General features: G+C 40.5%; 2 protein-coding genes across 6 annotated transcripts; both read right to left on the reverse strand.

Moving 5' to 3' along the window:
* Positions 1 to 415: 415 nt before the first annotated feature.
* On the reverse strand, positions 416 to 18,759 carry BAG1 (BAG cochaperone 1). 5 transcript variants are annotated; one of them, XR_014618239.1, is made up of 9 exons: positions 18,695 to 18,759; positions 14,470 to 14,598; positions 14,232 to 14,314; positions 13,461 to 13,574; positions 12,782 to 12,889; positions 12,490 to 12,628; positions 12,128 to 12,181; positions 5,683 to 5,745; positions 3,366 to 3,401 (listed from the first exon to the last, which is right to left on the reverse strand). XR_014618239.1 is itself a non-coding variant. In XM_084282552.1 (7 exons), exons 1-7 carry the CDS (start codon positions 18,735 to 18,737, stop codon positions 3,312 to 3,314), a joined length of 630 nt encoding a protein of 209 aa, XP_084138678.1. In that variant the 5' UTR covers positions 18,738 to 18,759; the 3' UTR covers positions 416 to 3,311. The 5 variants fall into 5 exon arrangements, 2 of the variants coding, with proteins under 2 accessions (XP_084138678.1, XP_084138679.1); XR_014618238.1 differs by lacking the exons at positions 12,128 to 12,181; positions 12,490 to 12,628 and adding an exon at positions 7,799 to 7,876 and having other exon boundaries at positions 3,325 to 3,401; XR_014618240.1 differs by lacking the exons at positions 3,366 to 3,401; positions 12,128 to 12,181 and adding an exon at positions 7,799 to 7,864 and having other exon boundaries at positions 5,682 to 5,745.
* Positions 18,760 to 18,913: 154 nt separating this feature from the next.
* On the reverse strand, positions 18,914 to 27,053 carry CHMP5 (charged multivesicular body protein 5). Its single transcript, XM_084306785.1, has 8 exons — positions 26,890 to 27,053; positions 23,515 to 23,619; positions 22,648 to 22,694; positions 21,750 to 21,843; positions 21,598 to 21,669; positions 20,431 to 20,539; positions 19,984 to 20,096; positions 18,914 to 19,505 (listed from the first exon to the last, which is right to left on the reverse strand). Exons 1-8 carry the CDS (start codon positions 26,956 to 26,958, stop codon positions 19,455 to 19,457), a joined length of 660 nt encoding a protein of 219 aa, XP_084162911.1. The 5' UTR covers positions 26,959 to 27,053; the 3' UTR covers positions 18,914 to 19,454.
* Between the last annotated feature and the right edge of the window lie 242 nt (positions 27,054 to 27,295).

Raw genomic sequence — 27,295 nt, forward strand, 5'->3', positions numbered from 1 at the left:
CCTGCAGCCGTGTGCTGAGTCTTCTGACTGAAGTGCTTGCAAGTTCCCCATCCCAAAGTGTCAAAAACATAAAAAAAAAAAATAATAAAAACTGAAAATCTAAACCCACCACCAGTACACCCATACAGCCAAATGCTCTAAACACCCGCTGAAAGTACTCCAGGTGATACATAACTGTGAAAATTACTTCAAAAAAATAAAAATAAATAAATAAAAAGCCATCAAGCGCAGCTTTTCTTCCAGGCTGAGCTTCCCACTACCCATGGCTTTGAGGCCCCACAGGCCTGCTGGTTATGGCAGCGCCTGCCCCACTCCTCCTGCTGGCCTCCACAGCACGCGCTTTCATGGGGACAGCAACGTGCGCCCTGTCCACGACACACACATGTAGTTTAATAACCACATCAGGACCAAGGGCAGCAGAGCACTTTCTGTATTTTATTATTTACCATAGTACAATAAAATAAGTTAACTAAAAACTCCAGTCCCGAGTTCCGTGGTGTCAAGCATACCACCCCAAACCATGACTGATCATCAAAAAACAAACAAACAAACAAAAGCCCACAAACCAAGAAGCATTACTCCAGGCTCACAATATTACTGCCAGAACTTGCTCACTGAGAATTTCACCAAAAAGTACAAAAAAATAGTTATTTTCTGCTGTTCTCACAGAGCCAGCCATCGCACAGCTGATGGCTCCACAGCCCCGTGGGTTGGCAGGCTGGGGATGTCTCACATCATGGCCTAGAGGGAGCTGGGGAAGAACGGGGAGCTGTGGGACTCAACTTCCATTTTCTAAGACAAACTTCATGGCACGACATTGTGCCCGAACGGCAAATCTGAGGTGAGCCAAAGCAATACAGCAACCGCAGGAAGACAAGAGGCTAAGCAGCGCCAAGGTGAGCAACTCGTCTGCCTTCTGAGGTGGTGAGGTGGGCAGCTGGGGGCACGGGGATGGATCCAGCAGCAAGCTGGGTATCACGGTATGTCTAGGTGGCAGAATCAGTGGGAACATACCTTAGACCATAGAGGGTCTCCAGCTCAGAACCACCACCCGTTGCTGAATCCAGATGTGCTGGTGGGAGAGAGTCATCATCCTTTTTTTGCCTCAAAGTAGCAAGTTATTAAAAGATCTGCTATGTAAAATCTTTGGGTTATCCCATCTGGTATTGAGACAGGTTGAGGATGTACTCACACCAGCACACCTCCAAGAGCAGCAATTTCTGGGCAGGAGAGATGGAAGTGGCTGAAGTCAGTAGCCTTTTCCATTGATGGAAGGATCCAGAAGAAAATAGCATGTTATCACCCAAGAGAAAAATATCATCAGCAGCAGAAACGGACAGAGTCCTATAACCATCACCACAGCTCCCAGTTCTCTTGATAGCAGAAGAGAATTCTTTGCTTTATGGACGTGTACCTGTGAAATTTCAATGTGTTGGAGCACACACATATTTGAGAGGGTGAGGATCCCTTCCATCACAAGGAAGTGGCTAATTTTGCATCCCCCTGATTCAAGCAACAATGGTGCTGGTGGTTTTAGAGTCAGCTGAATCTGGCCCAGAAGCAGCAAGAAGCCAGGGCTTCACAAACGTGGTTTACAACTGTTCTGCCTTGTAACCCTGAAGTTATAGGAAAATAACTGGGAAAATAGAACATGACCAGACTAGCAGCCCTAGAAAAAAAAATACACAGCCTGATCATGTCCTAGCTTAAGGTAAGGAAGCTCACAAGGAATTTAGACCTTAATATCTTCCACAGATGCTGAGAACAGTTTCACACGGAAAAAGTACAGTCTTCCAGAAACTGGTTAACAGTAAGAATATGACAACTCCATTCTGGTATGGTCAAAAGGCATTTTTAGAATACAAGTTCTAAATGAGCAAGTTCCTTTTTAATGCACGGCTATTTCTTCATTCATCCAATGGCATTTTTCACTAAAATGTCCTTTTGATTACAAACACCAAGCAAATACTTTTAGATTTATAACTTTTTTTTTTTTTTTTACATGTTTTCTGTTTTTACCTTGTAAGGATAGCTAACCCCATAACTGCCTATATGGATAAAAAACTCACTATCCAAGGGCATGAGATGAAGGAGCTCTTTTTCTTTTTTTCTTTCACAGAAATTTGGCTTCATACAGTCTATACTGTGTACATGAGTGATTTACCTATCAGAATCAGCAGGGAAAAAGCAACTCCCACTAGAGGTGTTAGCTATGACTGACAACTGCAAACAAAGTTGGCTGCCCCCGCTGAAAGCCACCGTCTCCAGCAAAAGCTTATTTTTCACCTAACAGAGAAGGCTAAGCTTGGCACATATCTGACTGGGAGAATCAGACGTAACTTCAGTCACATGGCACTGCTAAAATAAAGTTGTGTCACCTTGTAAAATCCTACAAAAATCACTAATTACATTAACAGACTAGAAATAAGCACTGCATTTTTTCCATTAGCATCATGAATTCACTGAAACCAGAAAAAAAAAGTAGAAAAAGAACCTTTTAAAATAGCCCCTTAGTTACACCTTGTTTTAACGGAACCCTTCAGGTTTGAGCAGCACAAGTGATCTCATTTCACTTTCTACCACAACTCAAGAAGGAACAACCAATAAAAATAAGCTATAAAAAAATACAGTAAATCAGAAATCCATGTAAAAAACATACACCTGTATCAAGGAGCTCAGTACAACTTAAAGCACCACTCAAAATTAAGTACCATACATGTTACAGTACATTCCATTTATTTTGACAATTTAAGGCTAAAATAGGTACGACTCCCTTATAGTCAAGCTTTCTTATATTTATAAATGCATACAAACATTAAGTAAATACAAATGTGTAGGTTTTTTTTTTTTATTGCTCTGAACTGCCTACCAGTCCAACGTTGAACTTTCCTAGATGTTGTCTCAGTTTGCCTTTTCCCATCGAGCTGAAGCCCTAAAATTGCAACTTATGGCACTTGTATGGTTATAGACCTTCTTTGATTTGAGCTGTAATAAATTCAAAGACATCAGAAAATATTGCCCATCATTGCAAACGTTGTAACATAGTTAAGTAAACAATTGTCCATACGATACGTAACAATTCACCACAAAGATTACTTCTGCAATTCTTCAGGAAGGATTTTCTTTTCAAAATAATAGGTCTAACCAAGCGGCAAACAAGACAACCAGCAAGAAATGATTGACTAGTACCAGTCTAACAGACTGAGCTTTAAGAAAAAAAACAAGCTGAATATGTGCTCCAAAACAAAGAGCAAACTTTTCTTCTTGCTCACAGAGCAATTATGTTTCCTAATTATGTAGGGTAATGCTCCTCATTCCACCAGTGCCAAATTCTTTGACTGTAGCTTGTCCATTTCTTGTCCGATATTTCCTTCAATGGTATCACACTGGGCAAGAAAAGCCTGAGAACAAGAAACAAACAAGTGTTAGCAGGGATGCAACTACAGCAATAGCAGGCTGCTTCATACGAACAGAAACTCAAGTTTCCATCATGAACGTGAAGATGCCAATCCGATGACTGCCTTTGAGTTCAGTTCTGATATTGGTCTATTAACAATTTTGTTTACCTGGAATCCAACAGAAACATAGTATTTGATAAAGCAACAAGGGGGCTGCCCATCCTCACCAGTCCTGCCACCGAACTACTTCAAAAGTTCATAATCAGCATCAACAATCACAAAGGTTCAGACAAGTTAGTGATTTTACACTCCTTCCTAAAACACATGCTTCTGTAGCCACGGTTCTGTAACAATCCTACTCAGCCAAATCTAAAACAAGCCATCATTAAACCACGGATTCCTCTCTTTCTCAAGACTACAGGACAACATGAACCCTTGTCTTCACAAGAAACAGCCAGCATGCCTGTAAAGATAGAAGGCATTTTTTCCCAAAAAGGGTACTCCACAGTACCTTAAGCATTTCTTACAACCTGCACACAAATTCTTACAAGTACAGCAACTTAAGTACACACACAGCACTTCAGAGCCAGCAGCCCCTGGTTACCTTGCCTGTGCTGTGCCCAGCAGAATAAGCTTCCTACCTCCACCAATAAATCCTTTTAGACCAAGTTCAACATACTCACCACAGATTCTAAGCAGACTCTCCCATGATCTATAAATTTCTTGCACTCAGTTTTGCTACAACTGCACTAGACTTAATAGTCAAACTGGATATTTGTTGTTACACATGTTAAAGTGATTAATAAACTTCCATCCCTCTGAAACGTCAGTCTGTTGTATGAAGCAAATGTTTCTCAACTACACTCTTGGATCATTCTTCAACCAATCCCCTGAGCTGACATCAGCTTGCTTCTGTAATGACTTGAGGGATGAAAAAATTAAGGTGGTAACAACCAGCTTCTGGCTGTGAGTGTTTTCCTTCTGTCTTCCCATCTCTGGGAGATATGGGTGATTGCTAGCAACAGAACACAGTTAATAGTTCCACCTTGCTTTCATGAATACTTCAGAGTAATAAGCACAACTTGCCATCATTTCCTTGCTCTCGAAAAATAAATTATTTTTGAATAGTTTGGTCTTAAACCCCTTAGATTCTTTTGCAGTCCTCAAAGGGATCATAATGTACAGCTGCAGAACATTATGCCAATAAAAGTACATAGATAATTCTGATCTCTGCTCAGCAGAGTCTGCTTTATGCTCTAACAGCAGTTCTTATACAAACCCGCACTTATTTCTGTAATAACTTCATCCAAGAGTGGAGTTCTAAGGTTTATGGCCATACTGCTTTTAGAAAGGTTTGCTATTTTGGGTTAGGCATACAGAATCAAAAGTGTCCAGAACCCCGTGAAACACAGCTACGCCAGCAAACCATCATTTCAATTTGCATTAACTGAACTTACCTCTGTAACTGAATACAAAGAGTACACCTCATACCAAAGAGTAAGCTCATACCAAACCAAACCTTTCAATTCATACGTATGAATGCAAGCACATTCACAAATATTTTTTGGGAGTCTAACCTGTGACTGATGCTAGCATAATACCCATCAGAAGAGTAATATGAGTGAGCATTACCATTCATTTATGGAAGTTTGTTCTGGGGAGGAGGAGGATTGGAGGATAAATTTCAGTATTAGGTAACAAACCTTCAGGCTAAGGCCCGTGAAGACACCTGGGTCTTTAAAAGCACCATAAGATGGCAAAAACAACTGGAAAACCCCAACCCCAGCAGAGCTGCTCTTCTGTACAGATTTTACTTTAGAGACTTACAATCTATAGAAAGTTGGCACACTGCAATAGTGAGCATATTTTCCAAAGAATAGTTCTAGCAAGGTGTTTCCTAGCTCCCTTAGAATACACCTTTGTATCCTGGACTTGTTCATTACTCCCAACCACAGAGATACATGAAAGAAGGAATTATCCTTTTTTTTTTCCCTTCTTTTTACAAGTTATCAGAATTACTTTTCATCATCAGGCAGCTATAAGGTGAACTACTAATGTAAACTACAAATCTAGTGTGAAAATAGCATGTACTATGCAATTCTGTATTTTTGTATGTTGCCTTATAAAGCTATTCAACACTACTCAGAGAGATGTCGTAAGACGTATCTGTGAAAGAACAAACAGCAAAAAATCTAAGCTATAAGCAGCTATCATTTTCAACAACTCTCAGGGCACAAGTGCTCAGCATTAATGGAGAAGGAAGAAAAAAAAGAGGAAAACTCACCTGAACCCTTTTCACCAACCCTTTCTTTTTTAGTTTGCAATCACTGAAATTCTCTGGCAGATTCTGCAATAAAATAAACAAGTTGATGTAGCTCAATGCTGAAGCGAACATACTAAACATAGAGCAGAATTTGGCTGTATGAACGATCTGAGCCCTCTTAACAGGCATCCTGGAAATGCCATGCCTGCTCAGTGATGATGATTACCCAAGAAAGAATTTAAAAGAAAGTCATAAATTAAAAGAAACGATGGATACAGCAAGTGGACTGCAAACAACTGACCTAGCAAATCTATACCATGTCTTTAGGTAACATAAAGCAATAGACTTCATACGCTGCTTTTGTCACATGGTAACTCCTGCTGAGCATCACGTTCATTTTTTTCAGGAGCTATGAAGATATATTTATTTCTTATAAACACATTAACTCAATCACTCGCTATTATTAGAGCACATCATCAGTAACGCAGGCATTGCTAGTCTAAGCATCATGTCTGATCTCCTCTGCTATCTCTTCATGTTACATGCTGACATTCCTTTTACTTTGATTCAAACTGCATCATACTCCTTCCACCCACTACATTAATGTATGTCAACTGAGTGATTGCTGTACGCTTTGTCCTTTTGAAATGATGCTAAATTGAAGAGTTAGTGGGGAAGCATGCTCAGGTTTATGGTGTTTTTCTGAAACGAGCAAAACACCTCTACAGATGATTATTCTTACCTAAAAACCTTATGCTCCTATTCTGTGAGAAAGAAGTACCTTTGCAAGTAAGTTATCAGGTTAACTCCAAGTTTCACAAGGTAAATTCTACTACAGAAGCCTGTTGTGTGTGTGTTACTTTCTTCATTTGTGTAATGCCACCTTATTTCCTTTGGATTTACAGCAGAAGGTAGGTTCACAAGCTGTTACTGCATTTTCAAAAATGGCCTAAAATGACAACTCCTTTTAACTACTGGCACAAGAAATTTAAATTGTTCATTTTAAGAAGCTACATCGCTCTTCACAAAGTATTTTCTAGCACTGTGTACTACAGGAAGCCCTTGCTCACTGCAACATGCTAAATCTGCATGTCTCCTCCTGCAAGATGTTGTGAAAAGATTCTATTACGTGCTTTATTTCAGAAACTGGATGCTCCAAAGACACAGGAAAACATTTGAAAAGTTAGTTTAAAGCTGTGGGTGACTACTCTTCAAACACCAGTTCTAGTTCACAAATAAAAATGAAGGCCTTTGGACTATTCATAGCTGTCTCAGGGAAAAAGAAAAAAAAGTTACGAAAATATTACAAGGTTGCATAAAGCATTGTAAGGGATCTTAGACATAAATTCTCTTTGTTTTCAACAACACAATTCACTTTTTAAAAGAAAAAAAAAATCACAAGAAACATTTAACATAAAGAGCGTATTTGATGCACACTACTTTGACCACATATATGTAATAGCCTGAAAGAACAAAGATCAGTTAGACATAATTACTAATAGCTGACTTTCAACAGAAAATGAAGATGTTATCACACTGTCACAGAAATTTTTCTATACCTTGAAGTTTTCCACAACTTGGAATTTCTTAATAATCAAAGTCAAAATGAAATTATGCACTAGCTCAGTTGCATCACCTGTTTCCCTTTGCTGAGCACTAATCTCAGGATGCACTTTCTGAAAGACTATGGCCTGTGCAAGTATTCCTACCACCTGAAATAGCAAATTAACAGTTTTCTATCATCAGAATAGGCCCAAGTTAGCTTTCCCTGTTCCCTGTCTGTTAGCAGACAGGGAATTCTACCTGGGCTATCAAACAATCTGTTTCAAAAACAGATATTGGTAACTGAAGGAACCTTTGAAGTCCGAGTGTATAGAATATATTCGGACTATTTATATTTTTGACATCATTTTTCAAAACTGTTCTTAATTGTATCTATGCATACAAACTCCTATATTTACTTATATACCCTCATAGCTGTGTTTTTGTTTTGTTGTGACCTTGTCAAGCCCTTCACAGAGACTTGGAAGACGTAAATGTACTAACTTATAAAGCTGCTTAAAGGCGTTTTGCAATCAAATTAGTAAAGTTTATAAATTTTAACATCAAATTAAATCTCACGGTCTCTCTGTTTTACCTTAGTCAGCTTACGTCTCCTCTCCAGGAATACGTTGTCCAACTATTCAGGGTTTAACAGGTGAAGCTGGCAATAAACCTTAAGTCACAATAACATTTCAATATTTAATTAAAATCAAGTTTAATTTAAAATTTTAAAAAGTAGCAGCTTAATCTTAGACAGTGCTTATGCAAAACTTTTGCCAAATCTACATTTCCAGTGCTACCATTGCTTGCAGGGCAGTATTTTGGGTTAGTATAAAGCTTCCTACTGCACAGCATGTTCTTAAAAATGCCTGTTTGAGTCTTTCAGTCCTTGGTCTGTATGGTCTTAAACTTTCGAAAGCTGATTGCAGTGCTGGCTTCAACCCAGCACAGGTTCTTCATCCCATTCACCCGGAGAGGGACTTGGGCTCTGCTCATCTCCCACCTGACACTCCCAAAATAGAGAATTTCTTAACCACATCTCTCAGACAGTTCTCCCCGTGTGGCCACATGGAAAGGACACACTGTCAATGCACACATTACACCCACAAAGTTTCATCTTTTGTACGCGCAACACTCACGCTTTACAAAAGATTCTTCAACCAACCACCCTTTACACTGCAATAAATCCATGTTTGTGCACTTTCCTATCTCTACATCCTCCCTATTCTCTCTTTTTAACTAAGGACCCAGCATTTCTCTCTCCTGAGCGCTGCTTCTTACAAAACACAGTCTCTCTCCTCATTTTTTGCCTTCTCCCAGCCTGTCTCCCAAGAAAACAACTCCCTTTGCCAAAGAACATCACCTCAGCTCTACACAAGTTCCCTTTGCTCGAGAAGCACTTCCAATAACAATTTTATAGGCTAGTATAACCACTACATCTCTGCTCTCCTCTTTGGTTTCTTATTTGCCAAATTAGAGAGCCCAGAAGGAAATATTCGATGCCAAAAAAACACTTTATAGCAGTGTAATCAATCACTACACAAAGCAAATGCTAGTTAAATTTATCACTTATGGCTATCACAGTAGAACCAAAGTGACACCATTCTTGAGAGAGAGAGGGAAGGAAGGAAAGGAAATCTCCTACGCTAGCAGTCATTAGCAATAATAGCTAGAACCCTTCTTATTTTCTGTTATCAAATTGCTTAAAAATAATTTTTAAAAGAATTACCACACATCACCAATGCTAATCAGTTGCAAATAAGGATTTTTGTTAGAGAGAATGCCAGCAATGTTTTTTTCCTTAATTTTTTTTAAAACCCCAAAACAATACACTGTATTTCAGTAGGTTATTATTATTATAATTTATCATTAAATATTTATTTATCATTAAGTAAATTGGTAAATTAGGTAAGCACATCATGTCGACAATGCAACACCTTAGCAGCTTCTTTAAAAGTAGGTATTAAATGGCATGCTTCTGATTCATACTAAAAGATTTAAGCATTATCATCATGAAAAGCTTATCCAATGTTTGTTTATCCAAACACATGAGAAGATTTAGTAGTAAGTTCTTATCACTCCAAGAGTAAGTGACAGAACTTTACAGAAGCTGGGGAATTGTTTGCTAACAGCACGTTAGTTTCAGAGTATTTCCTTCTTTTAATCTTCAAAACATTCATTTAGTATTGGCAGTGACAAGGAGATAGTGGAAAAAAGCTTCTTCAGAACAGCACAGTAATTTAAGTTTTACAGAGGAATTGTAATCCAAAAATTCCTCAAGGGGGATGGGCCACCTAAATACAACTTTGAGTAACTAACATTATCCATGTCCTCAGTACAAACACATTCAGTCTGACAGAAGATTTGCTGTTAATTTATGCAAGCAAAATGAGTGACTTGTATTTCAGAACAGAAAGATTTTTTCTGTTTTCAGAGCACTATGTTCTCTGCAATGTCATCTTTCCAGATTCCACATCTGCCATTTAATAAGGAATAATGAGAACAAAGTCATCATTCAGATTGCAGTATTCATTTGTGTTTTTTTTTTTTTAAGAACTGTGATTAAGTCAAGCATTTTCTATGTTCTGCTTGCAGAGATTTGCAGTAAGTATTGTGATTTGACTTTTACTCCTTGACCAAACGCTTTAGCTGCTGAAATAAATGCATTTCTGTTGATGCACACAGATAAATCTTCAACTGCTGAACTCACCTGAATTAGTATTCCTCCTGAAAAAAAAAAATCAAAAAAATGTGGCTTATAGAAAGGCCCAACTGCCTTCAAAAATGTGTTAAGATACTTACAAGATCCATCCACCTGTTCTGTAGAAGCAGTAGCCGTTTTAAACGAATGTTTAATGTTAAGATGTTTAAGTTACAGCTACTCTACCCAGAGGCATCCCTTCAAGACTGCACTTACACTCTTTTGGCAGTGATGACACCATATTTTTTCTCACTCCAATACTGTATGACTGTCACTTCCTAACTGTGCACTTTTAAATTCATATTTCATAAAGAAATGGAGCCTGGTAAAAAGTATTAGTTCCAAACTAAGCTTGTCTAATTAAAGAGCTTACATCCTAACAGTAAGAGGGCAACACCCCTAGAATACAGAAAACAACATGCAGACTTCCTCAGCCTTAGCTCTCTGTAATCACACAAAGCTCATTTTGTATCGAACTAGGTTGTTTGGATCAATCAAAAACCTGTATGATGGCCAAGACAATTTAAAGAACTTTCACAACAATTCTGCCAAGGAAAGAAAACTGCAACATTTACCAAGTGAGTTGCTGGTCTGTTTCCTTTCTACAGTTTATCCATGCTTCTGTGTTACCAGAAAATAGTTCACTCAATCTCTGTTTCTTTTTGTTGTTTTGTTTTGAATACCATATAAAACAATTCTGAGATACAGATAAACTACTTCAGGGAAGTTAGACACTTTTCTGCTTTGAATTTCTGTTTATCACTTTTAACCATGCCCCTTCCCCTCAGCAGAGCCCATTTATTATCCATATCTCATTACCATTTTGTGCTGCTACCTCTGCAGGCTGCACAACTACAGTAAAGCTAAGGAATACCTCATAAAGTTGGTAGCCTGATGTGCTGTAGGATCAGTACACTGAATGGCTGCATTTTATGGAAAGGTTCCATTCAACCATACTTATCTGCAAGATTTCACAGCAGTTTCTCAGAAGTTCAGTTTTCATGACCAAAAACACTGTCTTTGTATGCTAACACAAATAAATACAAAGTTTGGTATGTATAACATAGCTTCATTCACTGCTGTGAAAAGCCTCACTTGTATTTCTTGCTTTAAAAATGTGATGTTTATCAATGCCATACGCTCTTATAGGTTCTTCACTAGAAGTAACAAACAACTATTACAAATATGAAAAGCTATCAGTCATAATTAGTTTTAGCTCTGGCTGTTCAGCTCAAATAAAACTGAGGAACAGGGACTCCACTAATTCCTAAACTTAAAGATGTCTGTAAGACTTCTAAAATCTTGTACTAAACCTGGAAACCCAAAATACTCTAGATAATACAGGACGAGGGATAAAATGATAGATAATAGCACACTTTCTATTTAAGCCAGGGAAGAAATATGAAAATCAAAAGTTAACAGAGGAAATTTAGTTTGGGTTAACTAGGAAGCAGTGAAGAGGATTTTTCGAGGCTGCCTGCCTCCTCCCAGAACTATAAACCAAGTGCTGACTTTCTTCTAAATAGGACATAGTACCAAAAATTGAAGGGCTCAGGAATATGCATTAATCCCATCCACATGAAAGAGATGTTAAAATAGCAATAATCTGATGACAACACATAGTAAATCTGCTACTTCAAACAGGGAATCAGTTATATGAAGCCTACGTTTTACAGCAACATATTTTCCTTTATATGAGGCAGAAATGGAAATTGAAATAAGAATTTAAAATACTCAGTATATTATAATTAAAATTAAAAAATATATTTAAGAACTGTTAACTAAAACAACCAGCAAAGGCTAATTTATCCACTCAAAAGGAACAATATGAAAGAAGAAACTTAAGTTGACGAGCTCTACAAAAATCCTAGGAACATCCATGTTGTATAGCATCTGCAGACAGCCATTTATAATTATTACTCCATGGTTTGCTGCTGAGTTTTTTCAAAACATCTGTCCATTCAAATTCCTTTGGTTCACCAGCTATAGGCATTTGCATGGAATCTTTCTGATATAAACCCATAAAGTGTCACTGCAAAGGCATGCAAAACTACAGAAAAGCAGCCTTGTTTTGCTTTAGAGCAGAAGGTTATGATTGTGATACGCGAAAGAATGATATAATGAAGTTGCAGACAGTGACCCAGCAAGCACGAAAACAGAATGACAAAATACCCCAGCTGCCACAATCTTCCATACATCTCTGCACAAATTCCTCATTCTCACCTAGCTTTCAGTTCCTGCACGATACAGGCAGACACACTGTACTCTGGGAAGATGCTGTAAGGTTATGATCCATTAATGACTGTGAAGCACTTGGACACACCTTGGATTCACTTTGGATACACATTCCAAAGAAAGAATTTAGTCCTCAATATGCAGGCACCTTGAACTAAAGTACTGTCAGTCCGTATACAACTGACCAGAAAATTATTCAGTCTTCACAACCGCCTTCTCCTTATGCAATATAGCAAACAGTGTGCTTGAGATGTTTTGTTTTTTTTTTCCAGACCTTTACTGTTACCATGAAGTTTAATGTTAAAGTTTGCCAAGACAAACTAAAAGGGTAAAACTTAAGTAAAGGATACCCAATTTCATGTAGTCCTGGCAGGCTGCTGCCTCAAATGAAGCTCTTCTGTAGAATGGGGATGCATACACAGGCATTAATGTCACCATTTAGAAACAGATGTTGCCAAGTAGACTTTTGGAGACATACAGGGGCAAGAGCTGGATATTAAGAAAAGAATGAGCAAACCAATTAACTAGTTTTCAAAGCCAAAATAAAATTGTTAGCATTTTAAAGTATTAAATAAATTAGAAGAAATATATCTTCCTAAAATTCTGTTGGGATTTGATCCTTTTCTGCTGTTATTTACTTACAATGGCATCAATCTGCTCTAGGATCTTCATGAACTGCTCTGCAGTTCCTTTTATCCTCTTGTCAAGCTGTTTTAGAGCTTCTGCTTGCAGATCCTTTGCCAAAAATCCCTGGTAAGGAAAAAAGAGGGCAGGAAAAACAAAATTCCACACCTTACTGAATGATCAGCTTGGAAAAAACATCTCTCAACATGCCACATCAAAACAAGACCTACCATTTTGGTAGTTTCAAGTACAAAGGGGACTCCAATCTTGATCTTTATTCAATTACTCTGTACAATCAAGGAAGCCTAGCAGATCTTACTCGTTAAGAGATTAAACAAAACTCAAAGTAAGAGGTATTCTTCTTTGAGCTCTGGTATAATCCTTTCTGTTTTTCTAGATCTACAAAATATCATTTATTCAATATGCAACAATATTTACTTTTTTACAGTGCCATACATTTATCCATTTTGGAAACTCAAAAATGGCATTTGAAATTCAGAAAAAAAATTATTCTATGATAAAATATTTTTACAATTACATTATTATTCAACAGCTAAGAGGGACAGCCTATTACTTACTACACAAAACGTTTAGAAGATTGTGTATGGTTTTTTTTTTTGTTGTTTGTTTTTATTATTTAAATATATACCTACAAAACAGTTTTGTAAAGATATAAAACGACAAAAATCCAGCATACCTTCTGGATACTTGTGAACTCTTTATTAACTTCCTCTAACTTATTAGCTATTTGCTCCACTGACTTCTCCAGATCTTTTAACTTCTTTAATTCAGCCTCTTCTTCTGGACTGTTCTGTGTATTGAAAAGGAAAATATCCACAACTACTGAACAAAGAGTCGCTATGCAGCTGAAGAGCAGCAACAGTGGTGAGAGAGACATAAAGGCTTTTGTTGACTTAAACCATGTACTGCACTGTGGTTTTCCTTTTCATAATTTAGTGCCTATCAAATAAGCTTTTCTCCAAGCTTACTAACAAATACAGTTAAAGTGGCAATGTTTATAAACACATTAAAGGATACAAATTTGAAGTGAAAAACAAAAGTGCAAACAGTTTTTCCCTTGTTATTTTACTATTTTGTAAGTAGAGGTAACTTGGTATCAGGTGATACAACCTCATACTCCACTTGGCAAAGCCAGTCACAAGTCATTTCACTAGAAATAACTCAGCAGGATCAGTAGCAACAGCTTTTTTTTTTTCCCCACCAGAAAAATAGGAGGTTCAGGAGCAGTCAGAAGTAACGTTAGGCAGAAGTCTGTCAATAATGTAATTTCAGAAATGTAGAGCTGTACAAGCTGCAGACTTATTTGCAGTACAATGTGAGAATGAACTCAGCTTTGTGGGCAGGTGAACAAGATTAGTTTTATGCTGTAAGCAGTGTCTGTGTTCAGAGGCTAAATAACAGGAAATAGGATAATGCACAAACAACGCAATTCTGAAATAACACCAACCCTTTTTCCAATCAACATGACTTTGCAACCGTTTTTAACACCAAGTGCTGACAATGGTTGTTCCAATTCTTTCAGAGACTTTCCTAAACAGAAAGGGAGAGAGGAAAAAAATAGTTAAAATAATATTAATTACAGTTAGTGACATAAGAACGTCTTTTTAAAGACATTCAAAACATGGACACCTGAAAGCTACTACAATGAAACATCTATAAGAAACACTGACAGATTTACAAGTTACCTTTGTATATAAGTTTCTGAAAAGGAACTGGGACACCAGTGACTTGTTCAATAAGTAGAGCCATGTCTTGTAGTGTAGGTTCACTATCTTCCTGTGGTGAAGCAACCTGAATACTGTGTTTTTCATTGCCTAACAAAAAACAAAACAAAACAAATGAGAACAACAAAAGAGTAATACTTACCATTACCTGGAAAATATCAAAATATCATAGGGAATCAGTTTCTAATAATTGTTTCCATTAACACAGAAAATTCTCAAGTCAGCGACTCCCTCATATAAACTTAATTTTAAATGACAGGATTCACAGAATCATCTAGGTTGGAAAAGACCTTCAAGATCCAGCCATCTACCTGACCTACCAAGTCCCAGCAGTAAATCATACCCCTTAATGTCACAACTACCACTATTCTCCTGAAACTTTCTAATGTATTTTCTTCCTCTTAGAGTGACTTACTTCCGCTGAAAACTTTCTTTTCCTTTCTAATAACCCGAAGAGTTGGGTCAGGAGCATCCTACCAGCATAACGATCCTGCTATACATTATTCTCCATTTCTTTTTAACAGAGCATATGACCTAGATAACCCAGAAGCTAAAGCATGAAAGTCCACAACTTTATGATCTGTTTCACTTCCTAGTTATAGGAACTTCCAATGGTGTAAGTCTTGGGGAATCCGAAACAATTGATGCTACCTTTGTTCCCCAGTCCTAATACACGTGAAGCAAGTTCTCATAGTCCAAAGACTACTTCTGCCCAAAATATTGCTGATAAGCAGCCTTAGCCGTCTTGAGAAGTCTCATCCAGACTTGAGAAGTCTGTGGTGATTTTACCCAGATGGGCAGCTGAACTCCACCACAGGCACTCTCTCACTCCCCATCCTCAAAGGAAAATGGGGAGAAAATATGATGAAAATGGCTCAAGGGTAGAGATAAGGACACTGAGAACACTCAATAATTATTGTCATGAGTAAAACAGACTCAGCACACGGAGATTAATAAAATGTATTACCTATTACTATCAAACTAGAGAAGTGAGAAACAAAAAACAAACTAAAACCACTTTCCCCCAACCACCCTCTTCTACCTCCATTCCCACAAGCAGTGCAAGAGAATGGGGGCTGCGGTCAGTCCCTGATGCTCGGTCTCCGCCGCTCCTTCTCGGTCCCTCCCTGCCCCTGCTCCCCGTGGGGTCCCTCCCACGGGATGCCGTCCTTCCCCAGCTGATCCCACACGGGCTGCCCACAGGCAGCAGCTCCTCAAGCACTGCTCCCACATGGCTCTGTCCCACAGGGTCCATCCATCCATCCCCCAGGAGCAAACTGCTCCAGCACGGGTCCCCCACGGCTGGGCGGCAGCTCCCCCCAGACCCTCTGCTCCTGCGGGGGCTCTCCATGGGCCGCAGCCTCCTCCAGGCCACATCCACCTGCTCCACCGGGGGCTCCTCCACCCACGGGGGGGCTGCAGTGTGGACATCTGCTCCATGGGGCACCCATGGGCTGCAGGGGGACAGCCTGCTCCACCAGTGGCCTCTCTGCAGGGGAACTGCTGCTGCCTGCCTGGTTCCCTTTTAGAGCCGTCTGGAGCTGGCTCTGCTCTGACATGGGGCAGCTGCTGGGCTCTGCTCACAGAAGCCGCCCCTGCAGCCCCCTGCTACCAAACCCAATACACTCTCACCTTCTGCTAACGGTTCCTCCTACTCAACCTCCCTAAAATTACTAGCACGCAAACAGCAGGAATTTCTTAGAAGAAAGGAATATGTCAATTAATCTCTGCATCGCAACTGATCCATAACCTCTGCTCCCACACATTTAAGGTCTGTCAATCTGAAAGCACCCACAGGAATCAGCCACCACTGGCTGCAAGGGAAATTAAGACAGGCATTTCTTTAGTTCACAGGAAGAGAAAGCTCCGGAACAAATACCAGAAGGAAAACTATTCTTACACCACTAATTTTTAAGCGCATTAATCTTTTGCAAAGCGGAGTGCTAGAAACATCGATTTTAAAATGTTCCCGTCTGCCACAGTCACACGACAAGCTACGCTGAGGCCGTAAAAGCTTGCAAACTCCCAACAGTATTTTTAAATGGTTTTAACTTCAAAATAACACTATACCAACTCTCCCTGATACATTTGCCATAAACAGACCTTCCCAATTTGCTCAGTTAAAAAGAAAAAACACTAACAACAATAAAAAAAAAAAAAGAAAATTTCAGTCCTAACCTTGGTGTATTTCAAAAGGTTGTTTTGAGACACAGAAAAAAGAAAAAAAAAAAAAGAAAAAACTTAAAAGAAAAAAGAAAACAGTAAATGGAGAAGAGAATAGCTGAAGTTTGCCTAATAATAGAAACTGCTTTAACAACAAATTGTGAGCACCACTTTGGGCAGACTGTAGCACAAGATATCATAGCTTATCCTTTGTATCAGTAAGTGAAAATACTGATTTAAAATGGTGACTGCTGCAAATCTCCAAAATCTCAAAAAAAAAAACCAAAAAAAAACCCACACAGCATCAATTCAATGTCTTGCAGATTGTGAAGTGATGCATGTGGATCTGCTGTTGCTCTTTCCTAACCTTTATTTCCATCTTTCCCGACATTCACCCTCACACACATACAACTTTAATAAAAATGCCTGTGCAAAGTAGTAACAGCACCTGACAGCAACCAGAAAATGAAGTCCAAGATAAAGTGTGCCTACTGTTTGTTAATTATTAATAGCAAAGTAATTACCAGGTAATAACTGGAAAGATAGAAGCACACTCAGATAAGGCTGTTGGTAAGCCTCCCAGATCAAATGGAGCTCTCTGAAGGCATAGGAATGAGCATAGGAATCATGACGATCCAAACAGATTATTCCGCAAAGTCCCTCACCACCAAAAATGCTTAGATAAAACTGCCAAGTGATAAAGAAAACATTTGCACAAAATAATAGATCAAGCATAACAGTTCAAAAACAGGAATGAGCAAACAAAAATAAGCAACAAGCTCTAAAGGTGGAAAGAATGGCACCAACATTGTGCAAAAAGGACAGGAGCAGAGCTCACTGTCTAATGACTAGAAAGTAACCCATAAATAACTCTCAAGTTTTGTGAACAAAACCACTGATGAAAATACCACTGATTTTATATTCTGCTATTCTCAGTGTTCCTCCTACTGCCTAACCTCAATCCACTTCATTAACCACAGTATTTTGAAGGAGTCCAGGCTACCGTTACCTTTTTGCAGTCACCTTCTATGTGTATTTGCAGAGTCGATCACACCTTCCTTTCCACTTTCACCTCCCCCCTCCTACTTCTTTTCTCCAGAAAAAAAATGTTCAGATGTTCCAGCATGCCTTTGAGTAACGTTTCACCAGATCAGCACCCAATTGCTGATCACAAAATTACAGCATGGCCGAGGCTGGCAGGGACCTCTGGAGATCATCTGGTCCAAACCCCTTGCTGAGCAGGATCACCTAGAGCACTGTGCGGGATGGCATCCAGGTGGGGTTTGAATATCTCCAGAGAAGGAGACCCCACAGCCTCTCTGGGCAGCCTGTCCCAGTGCTCCGCCACCCTCCCGGCACAGAAGTGCCCTCATATTGAGCCGGAACCTCCTGTGCTCCAGTTTGTGCCCGTTGCCTCTCGTCCTGTCGCTGGGCACCACTGAACAGAGCCCGGCTCCATGCTCTCCACACCCTCCCCTCAGACATTTATACACATGGATGAGGTCTCCCCTCAGTCTTTTCTTTTTGAAGCCAAACAGCCCCAGCTCCCTCAGCCAGTCCCCTCATCATCCCAGGAGCCCTCCTCTGGACTCGCCCCAGTAGCTCCATGCCCCCATGTGCTGGGGACCCCAGAATCCACTCTTTTCTTTTGCAATCTCGCCTTTTCCTAACCAAAAACCCTTCAGTTTACGCAGGAAATAAGACGAGGGTCCCGCGGGCAGCACCTGCCTTCACACGCCGCGCTGCCCACCACAAGCCCTGCCACCCGCTCCCACAGCACCCTCCCGCTGCACCCGCACCACCCCACCGATACGGAAAACAACGGTAAATAACGGAAAATAACGGAAAGACCCTTTTTTTTTTTTTTTTTTTTATCCCTTTTCTGTTGGAGCCGCTCGGGTGACCCAGGTGGACGGAGAGGAAGACGCGGCCGGCCGAGGCGGCCCCCTGGCTCCGGTTCCGGCTCCGTCTCCAGCCCCCATCCCGCCCGCCCGGCGCCCCCCCGGCAGCCCGCGGCCCTTACTGTAGGTGACGGTGACCGTAACGGCGGCCCCGGGCGCCGCCATCTCGCAACCGCCTGCCGGGGCGCGCGGCCGGCGCGTCACTTCCGCCCTGCGAGGGCCGGGGAGGCGCCATGTTCCGCCGGGCGGGCCCCGCCGCCATTTTGTGCCGGCGGTTGGGCGGGGCGGGGGCGGGGGAAGGGGCGGGGTAACGGCGGCACCAAAGACGCCACACAAAGGGGTCGGCTGCTCCAAGTGATTTTATGTCAATAAAAGAATACATCAAGTTAACGAGAACCCTATTTGTGTTACAGCGTCGAAGGTTACAAGTTACGATAGCATAAAAGTCTCAAGGCTGAAGTAGTTTAAAAACGTTTTCGGTTCTTTTTATCAAATAAGCGTTAAGGGAGCTATTTTACACAGAGAAAGCGGCAACATACAGCCTTAGTTTCACGAAGTCAGAACAGAACTCAGCAATGAACAGCCACCACTATTCTTCACGTACGACTTTGTCCATGAGACACGGGAAACCAAAATCTATCAGACCGACTGCTTCCACTGAAGGAAGCTGTGCCAAGTTTTTCCATTAATAGAAAAGTCAGTAGTAGAACAGCTTTCTTCAAAGAAAGACCACCACCAGCCAGCCATATTGCATTCTAGGGTGTAGTGATATTAAGGTTACACTGGAAGGACAAGTTCTCCAGGATTTTCAAAAATAATAATAATAATCTTAATTTGATTTGTAAAGTGTAGTTCATTATATCCATTGTGCTTTTGGAACGTTTATGTTGCAGGAATCTTTGGCAATCCAAATTCATCCACCAATACGCCATCCTGTAAGAAGGAAAGGAAGATGAACAGGTCAACAATTCCCAACCCACCAAAACATACTGCAAAAGTTTTCCTACAGTGTTAACTGAGACACATCTGTAATTGTCAACATCGCTGGAATCAAACTAAGAGCACCAGTGTTTTTCCTCAATAAGCTATACTAAAGTCCCAAATGCAAATATACAGAAGATTTTCTTCTGTTTTTAAGAATAACTACAGCAACAGCTGTAATGGTATGCTAAAGTTCTACTGTCTAACTGCTGATGTTAGACAGCAGTTCCAAAATGCCATTTTAGCTCCTTAAAATGTATTATATGCATTATATATACGCAGCATCTAAAACACACTAGATATTAAACAATATTTCTACCTAAAATATTATGGATTACAAAATATCAAGGATTCCTAATCAAGCAACCCATGTAAATTTGATTAACTCAAAAAATATACATAATTTGCTTCTAAGGAGCAAAGGACTCACTTTATTTTTCGTGTCAACAGGAGTGCCCTCTGGGATTGCTGGAGCAGACGCAGCTTCATCTAAGTAGGAATTGTCTTCATCAGCCAGAAGCTCATCACCCAGCGCATCCAGTTCTGAAATTCAATTAATTTGGTTGAAAAATTATGCAAGGAATTCCTTTTGCAAAAGAAGAGTTGTTCTTAAAGAGAAACGGGATTCATACTGAATGCTTACACTCATACTGACATTCCTTACTTAGCCAGCCATCAGGAATACACAAAGACTTGCATGCATGCACACGCACACAAAGAAAACGTTCTTTTCTTCACTGATACCATAAATATTTCTTTCATAATTGTCTGATATTTTTCTTACTGCACTTAAAAGAAATGCAGCTTTTAAGTTTAAAAGAGTGGTGTGGCCAATGAAACTAAAATACGACTCTACTCCCCTCTCCGTTTTCCTTACCTGCTTCCAAGTCATCTTCATCAATCTCTGGTGTTCCGTAGCTACGACTCAGTGCTTCCTGGACTTCATTGGCTTCTTCCATCATATCCTCCAACTGATCTTGTATATCCTGAAGCAACACAGAATTTCAACTGGTCCACATTTAATAGTTTCAGATGAATTTATCAGATCTTAGTCAATTGTTTAATAATTCCAGCATACAAGACACTCCCTTTTTTTAATCATTTTTTGAAGCAGCATTCATACAAGTCAAGACACATGCATTCAGTACTATAGCTTGGTCTTAATTGCTATTAAAATTCTAATAAATACTGTATCAGGCAGAAAAAGAGGAACCTAGCAAGAACATCTCTGCAAAACCTTGTTTTTCTGTTTTTCTTGAGGGGTCAGGGAAGAGGACATGACATGACAGTGAATATTCTTCAGGGTGAACTGAAAGTCTGCAATAACCAACCCAGAGCTCAGCATTATCTTGAGCAGCAGGAGAGAATAAATCTAAGGACTAGCCTAAGTTATGCCACAGCAATATTGAGAAGATACTTTGGCATGACTTAGGTGCAAGTAAGGAGGAGATACATATATATAAACAGCCCAGGAAAGAACTTGGAGGAATTCAGCAATGGCATTTGATAAGAGTTTAAGTGCAGCATACTTGAAAATATTTAGAAGTTCTTATGTTTTTAAACAGCATTTTAAACAGCATTTTCTGAAGACAGGGCCAAGCCTTGCACACCTTTTAAAAGCGTTTAAAAGCGTTTATTTTATGTCTATTTACTTTTTAAGTCAGGCACTACCATAAAGTAGGGGGAGCAAAGGACTAATGTGCATGTAAGGGTAGCAACATGGAGGGGGTGAAAGGAGGCCAAAGAAGCCATAGCAGGAAGTATTCACTAACATTTATGCTGCAGTGCAGAGGAAAGGAACATAGAGATTAAAGATTAGCCCAGCAAGGAAACGCCGATAAGTATAACAACGCCAACAACCGATTGTGCAGTACCAGAGAAAGAAGGAAAGAATTAAGATGATGGTCCCATGAAGTGAAGAAAAAAAGAGTCAAACATAAACCAAAGCAAAGTTACATAGTTACAAATCATCATGAAGTTACACAGTTACAAATCATCACTATTTTAGTGCATTGCTTCTGTCCTTTAAACTATAGAAGCTCACCTCTATTTGATCAATTTTGACTTGCTTGTAAGCCTTCTTCATTTCTTTCACTCCCAGTTTCATTGCATCAACCTAGAATAGAGTGAAACACCACGCTTGTATCTGATGTAACACACACAAATTAAACAAACATGAGAGTAATATCCTGGTACCGTTGTCTTTGTATCTTTCAGTGCCTGAATGGTGTAATTCGCTTGTTCCATATTAAAAGACTGCTGTGATAGATTATCCCGCTGCTGTTCATACCTGTTAAAAACAACGCAAATAACAGCTTTAAAACACCAGTATTTATAGTCACAAAAGAAAATCTTTTTTTTTTTAAACTTGAAAAATCAGAAGTAGTCATCTGCTGACAAGTACAGTTGTTCTGTTTTCTTTATTATTATAAACAATCACAAAATAGTTTCACAGAAATCTGACCATTACACATTTCCATGTATTTAAAGCCGAAAAAAACTACTCCTAATTAAGCTTCTGTTTTAACTAATGTTGATACCATATTTGTCTAGGCTTATGCTGCAGGTGAGGCGCTTTTATGATATCATAAAAGTTTTAAAAGATGATATCATAAAAGTTTCAGTCACTGGAAGGTAGAGATACGTGCCATTGCTTACTGATGCTGTAAGCAGAATGGAAGCAATGCAGGTTATCCAAATCACAGTGGCTCTGCACTGCAGTTTGGCTGCAGAGTGGTGGGCATTGGGTAGAAAAAGGAAACTTTAATCTAACCAAAACAACAACAAAAAAAACTTTTAAAAATAAAATAGTATTTCTCTTAGAATATAAGTTCACGAGCCAAGCATAGCTTTAGTGATGGGCAGATTTAGGTCAGCTTGTCCCCATTCAACTTCATATACTAACATACAAATTAGGCTGAAATATGCTGACACTGGATCTGTAATACGCTTCTGAAGGGCTGGCTAGCTTGTTCAGCATTTCTCTTTTAAGAATGCTCAGAAACAAGAGTACTGGAAAGAAAAATGGAAGTCCAACACACTCCTCCAACAAAACAGCCTCATTAACCCCAGACTGAAACAGGTTTAAACTTACATTCGCTTCTGCTTTAGCACTCTCAACGCTTTCTGCTTTACGGTATTCTGGAAGACACAATATTAATACCTTAGGAAAAGTATTTGACTGTACACTGCGTTATAGTGTTTAAACTTTAATGTATTGGATTTAAACTTTCCAAAACAGTCACCAGCTACTAATGCACACTGCAACAATAGTCACATTCAGTGTTCATCCTGCATTAATGATTAACAAAATAGGCCTGTGTGTAATGCTGCTAATAACAAATACTTTCCAAATTTCCAGCTCTTGATCTTTTTCATAAGCAGAATATAAAGTCCAATTTAAATATCAGAACTACCTTTCATCCACATATCTTAACGGCCAGCATGAAGTAATATTGCAAAAGGTACTTTAACGATACAAATTATGTTAGGTGTGTTTATCACTAAACAAATATTTGATCTGTTTATTATTAGGTACTGTTTAATTTATACATTCATCCCCTTACAAAACTGGGCTTTCCTACCCCTTTTCTGAATATCACAGATCTTTTCCTTTTGGCAGGTGAACAGAATGGCCTCTCCACCAGACTTAATTCAGGTAACAAAAGGAAGAAGGGAGGCATGCAAGCTACTGCTGATCGGTGGAGTTATAAGAAATAGCTCTACACTTGTAAGAAATAAAAGAAAACAAATAAGAAATTTAAAAAAATAAATAAGGCATTGTTCAAAGACACATTTAAGAGATGCTTCAGAATAAAAATAAACCTGCAGGATCTTATATCTCATTAGTAAGGCAAGATGCATTTCTAAGAGCCTGAAGAACTGGCTCCATCACCACCACTACATGACACGGGATGCGAGTCACATCCTCTCACGCTTATATCCCACAGAAGGCTGTTACCTTTGCAGGTCCCTCTCTCATCTTCTTCATTTGATCCTTATACTTCACTAGTTCAGCATCGAGCCTCGCGATTTTCTTGTCTATTGACTCAGCTCTGCTATCCACCTGTAAAAGACGACAGGAAAACCAAGCGCATTTATTAGCATTTTATTCAGGTATTGGACAGCAAAAAGAACACCCTTATCCTGAATATGCCTCTAAACAAGATATTTTTTCCACTCAGTGATTTTACAAACAGCTTAAAGTTTGTTAAGGATCCGAAGGCAGAAACACCTCCCACAAGGAGCACAAGAAGCGCCGTAAGGTTTCAGCAAGCTCTGCCACTGTAACACATTCACCTCATTTTGAGATGCTCTCTTGGACACACAGTCAGCTCACAATGCCCGCCTGTGGGGCAGGCACTCTGAAATCTTACTGCATTTTTGGCCCCAACCCCAAGGGTAACTCCCAAAGAGACCTCCAGCAGCCAATCCTAGTAGTCCCGGTGCACTGTGTGTGACAGATCTCTCCTTGAAGAAATATTCTCAGCCTCCTGCAGGAGAGGGTTAATGATGATTATCACATAACCGAGCACGGCCATAGATGCTTCTAACAGCACGCACAACTTCACAGCAAGGCCGGCCTCCTCAGCGTCAACCACCACAGCACTTCCCCGTGCACAGCAAATAAAGCTCATTAACTTTTCCTTCCAAGAAACCTCCCGAGGGATTTGAATATAATCAGGTTCCAATTATAAAGTGAGACCAATCAGTGAAAATCACAGAATCACAGAATCACAGAATTTCTAGGTTGGAAGAGACCTCAAGGTCATCGAGTCCAACCTCCAACCTAACGCTAACAGCCCTCCACTAAACCATATCCCTAAATCTACAACTCTGACTTGCTATCAGTGTGTTTAAACACGTATGATTATGCAGATCTTCATTTTTGTGTCCTGATGATCCTTTTAAACCTCTGTTCATATTTGCCAGAGGCATCCCAAGCAGGCATTTGACACCAAGTCTCCACTCTTTACGAGATTAAAGTGCCTAGGCACATCTAGCATTGAAAAGGTTGTATTAAGGTTCTACTATACCAAATATTTTAATCTTAAACAAGCAAATAAGCCATCTGAGAGTTTTAAAATATTGCAGTTTCAAAGCCTCCTCAAGATCTTCACCAGCTAAAAGCATCTCTGAGACCAGCCTCCTGTGCAGGGGAAACTCAGTTATTGAGGTAAGAGTCTGCAGCGATTCTTTCAGTCAGTACAAGCAGGGAATGGAGGCAGATTCTCCTAGATAAAGAACTACACAGGACAAAAGCTTCTAAAAATAAGCTGAGTATCACGCATGTACAGCCTTTCTGCTTTTGTAAAATCGGGTACGGTGTGCTGGCATCTCCACTTCTAAGTCCAGAAACAAGGGGAGCAGGAGGGGCACCCAATCCAAGCAAAAAAAAAAAAAAAAAAAAGGGATTGTGGTATCCCAAATCCCTACTAAGCAAAATAGCAGCTCATTTCAGTAAGAATAAAATCGCATAAAAATCTGAATTTTAATATTGCTGTCCCAACTATCATTCCTGTGTTCTAGGCTGTTTCCTTCCTACTTCTCCATTAATTTGGAGCCTGTTTGTCAAAGAAGTAAAAAGAATGCCCACGCCACATTTCCTGATGCATCCTTCCTCCTGCCAGCCTCATGACAGCTTTGAGTCACCCGACTGCTACGGCAGCAAGAACAAAAACCTCTGCCCCTTTTAGTGCATCACTGAGGCAGGCACAGCAAGAGAGCAAGCAGAAACTGGAAAGGGGGAGCGAGGAACATATCCATGGAGTGTAAGTGGGGAGACAGGAGGGCATCACGCAGCCAGCTGGCAGACTGGGCAGTAACAGGACATGAAAGAGAAGTAGGGAGAAGTCCTTCCTGAGTATCAGTGTTTCATATTTCGTTTTCAGCCAAAATACTGTGTAATCAGCTCCTTGAGTTTGGAATTTTTCAACTGTTTGGGTGTCTCAATGTTTGATGTTTGTCTCTTGATTCTTATGTTTGCTCTCTCACCACAATGAAGTACATTGTATGCTGACCAGCTTGGGTTCAGCCACGCTACTCTTGCATAGGCAGCAAAGAACATCCCAACAGTAAGCATAACCACTGCCTAACCCTTGTCTTTGTTCTTTTTCTTTTTAAAATTAGCATTCAGTGACAGGGTAAGGGATCTTACAAAGTAGTTCAACTCTTTGAAAAGGTGCAAGGAAACATATCTAGCTGCCAGCAAGACAGAAATGACATCACTTGAGTCTCCAACTCACACTACGCTTTTCAGTAGTAACTCAAATGCAATTTAACAAAAAAAAAATAATCTATTGATCCTCTAGTAGGACCTGTGCTTTGCTTACTAAAGATTTAAATATTGCGGAGAAAGTGAAAATAGAGTACGTCTTTCACAGATCAGATGGATCTCTTCATGGAAATGAACAAGACAAGCTCAGAGCCAGACTTGGAACAGGAGTTGTGTTTCTCCCCTTGCTTACAAAAATACACAGAACAGTCTTCAATTTAGCTCCATCCACAGAAAGTAAGTTGTCAAAACAAGTTAAAAAGCTAAGATGAGCTCAGTAATGATGCAGTGGTTTGGCTCACAGACTTCCTCATACCAAACGCTGTGCTCAGAGCCAGCACAGAGCAGATGACCAACACGGGCTCTTGACTTCATATCTTAAAAAACACTCTGCAACTCAGAGTTACCATGGTTGCCAAGTCATCACGTGTGTGAAATAAGCCTGAAACCCTGCTTTTCCTGGTACGTTGCAGAGTCACATTTTCAGAGAACATAAATACAACCAACTAGAAAACAAAATCAAAACCATGTGGAGTTCCTTGCGGTGCCAACCACGCTTTTTTGGTAAACAATCCTAAATTCCTGGTGCTGGCGATCTAAGTAGCTGTTCAAATTACGCTTTTATTAAGTCTGAAAGTCCACTGGGGTTGAACAAGCTCCTGGTGGAGGACAGCCAGGACTCAGGATGGGAGCAGGCTGCTGTCAGGGACAACAAGACTTCCTGGTCCCCAGTTTACGTTTTCCATTTTGGCAATATCCGTGTAGATGGCAGTACCTCAGACGGCTGTGGGAGCTGTGGCCACCTACTGAAGCGTCCACTGCTAACAATGGGGAAGCCAACCCTGATTTTTGACCGAGTGCCTCACTCGCTGTTCAAACCACACATGTTTGGAGCTACATTTGGGTTCGGATACTGCAAGAAAGCAACGCCGATTCTTAGCCACTAAGACAATATCCTGTGACAAACATTAACTTTGGTAGAAGCCGATTTTCCACAGCAGCTCCTGCCCGCCCCCAGCTCCCCCCCAGCCCAGCCCAGCCCAGCCCCCGGCCCTCCCTGACCGTGCCGATGCAGTCGGTGAGGCTGGGCGGCGGCGCCTTGGGCTTGGCCTTGCCGAAGAAGCGGTTCATGGCGGTTGGGGCGGTTGGGGCGGTTGGGGCTCAGCAACGGCCGCGGCGATCCCGACCCCGGGCTTGATCCCGATCCCGATCGGGCCGGCCCGGAAGCACAAGGCGCGCAATGCGCATGCGCACGCGGAAGTACTGGCAGAGCGGCGCGCCCTCGCTTCCGCCAGTCCTCCAGGAGAAAGAGCTGCGATTGGCCGCGCGGAGGGCGGGAGGCGCTGCCCGCAGCGGCCTTAAAGGGGCAGTGCCCCGCAAAGATTGGGCAGCTAACTCCCGTCAGGGGGTGCCCCCATCACCAATCCCTTGGGGTTGTGCCCTCACCGCGCGCCCAGATGTGTCCAAA

This window comes from Netta rufina (assembly GCF_964035555.1).
Source record: "Netta rufina genome assembly, chromosome: 2".
Lineage (NCBI taxonomy): Eukaryota > Metazoa > Chordata > Aves > Anseriformes > Anatidae > Netta > Netta rufina.

What these genes read in the sequence shown, in the direction of transcription:
- BAG1 (XM_084282552.1), bottom strand. Translation starts at nt 18,737, where the DNA reads ATGGCGGCGCCCGGGGCCGCCGTTACGGTCACCGTCACCTACA. An exon ending in TAGAGCAGATTGATGCCATT is followed by an intron (nt 5,746 to 12,781) that starts GTAAGTAAATAA and finishes ATTTTATTGCAG; the next exon opens with AATCTGCCAGAGAATTTCAG. An exon ending in GGTTGGTGAAAAGGGTTCAG is followed by an intron (nt 3,402 to 5,682) that starts GTGAGTTTTCCT and finishes TCTTGTTCTCAG; the next exon opens with GCTTTTCTTGCCCAGTGTGA.
- CHMP5 (XM_084306785.1), bottom strand. Translation starts at nt 26,958, where the DNA reads ATGAACCGCTTCTTCGGCAAGGCCAAGCCCAAGGCGCCGCCGCCCAGC. An exon ending in TGAGAGAGGGACCTGCAAAG is followed by an intron (nt 22,695 to 23,514) that starts GTAACAGCCTTC and finishes TGTGTCTTCCAG; the next exon opens with AATACCGTAAAGCAGAAAGC. An exon ending in TCAAAATTGATCAAATAGAG is followed by an intron (nt 20,540 to 21,597) that starts GTGAGCTTCTAT and finishes GTGTTGCTTCAG; the next exon opens with GATATACAAGATCAGTTGGA.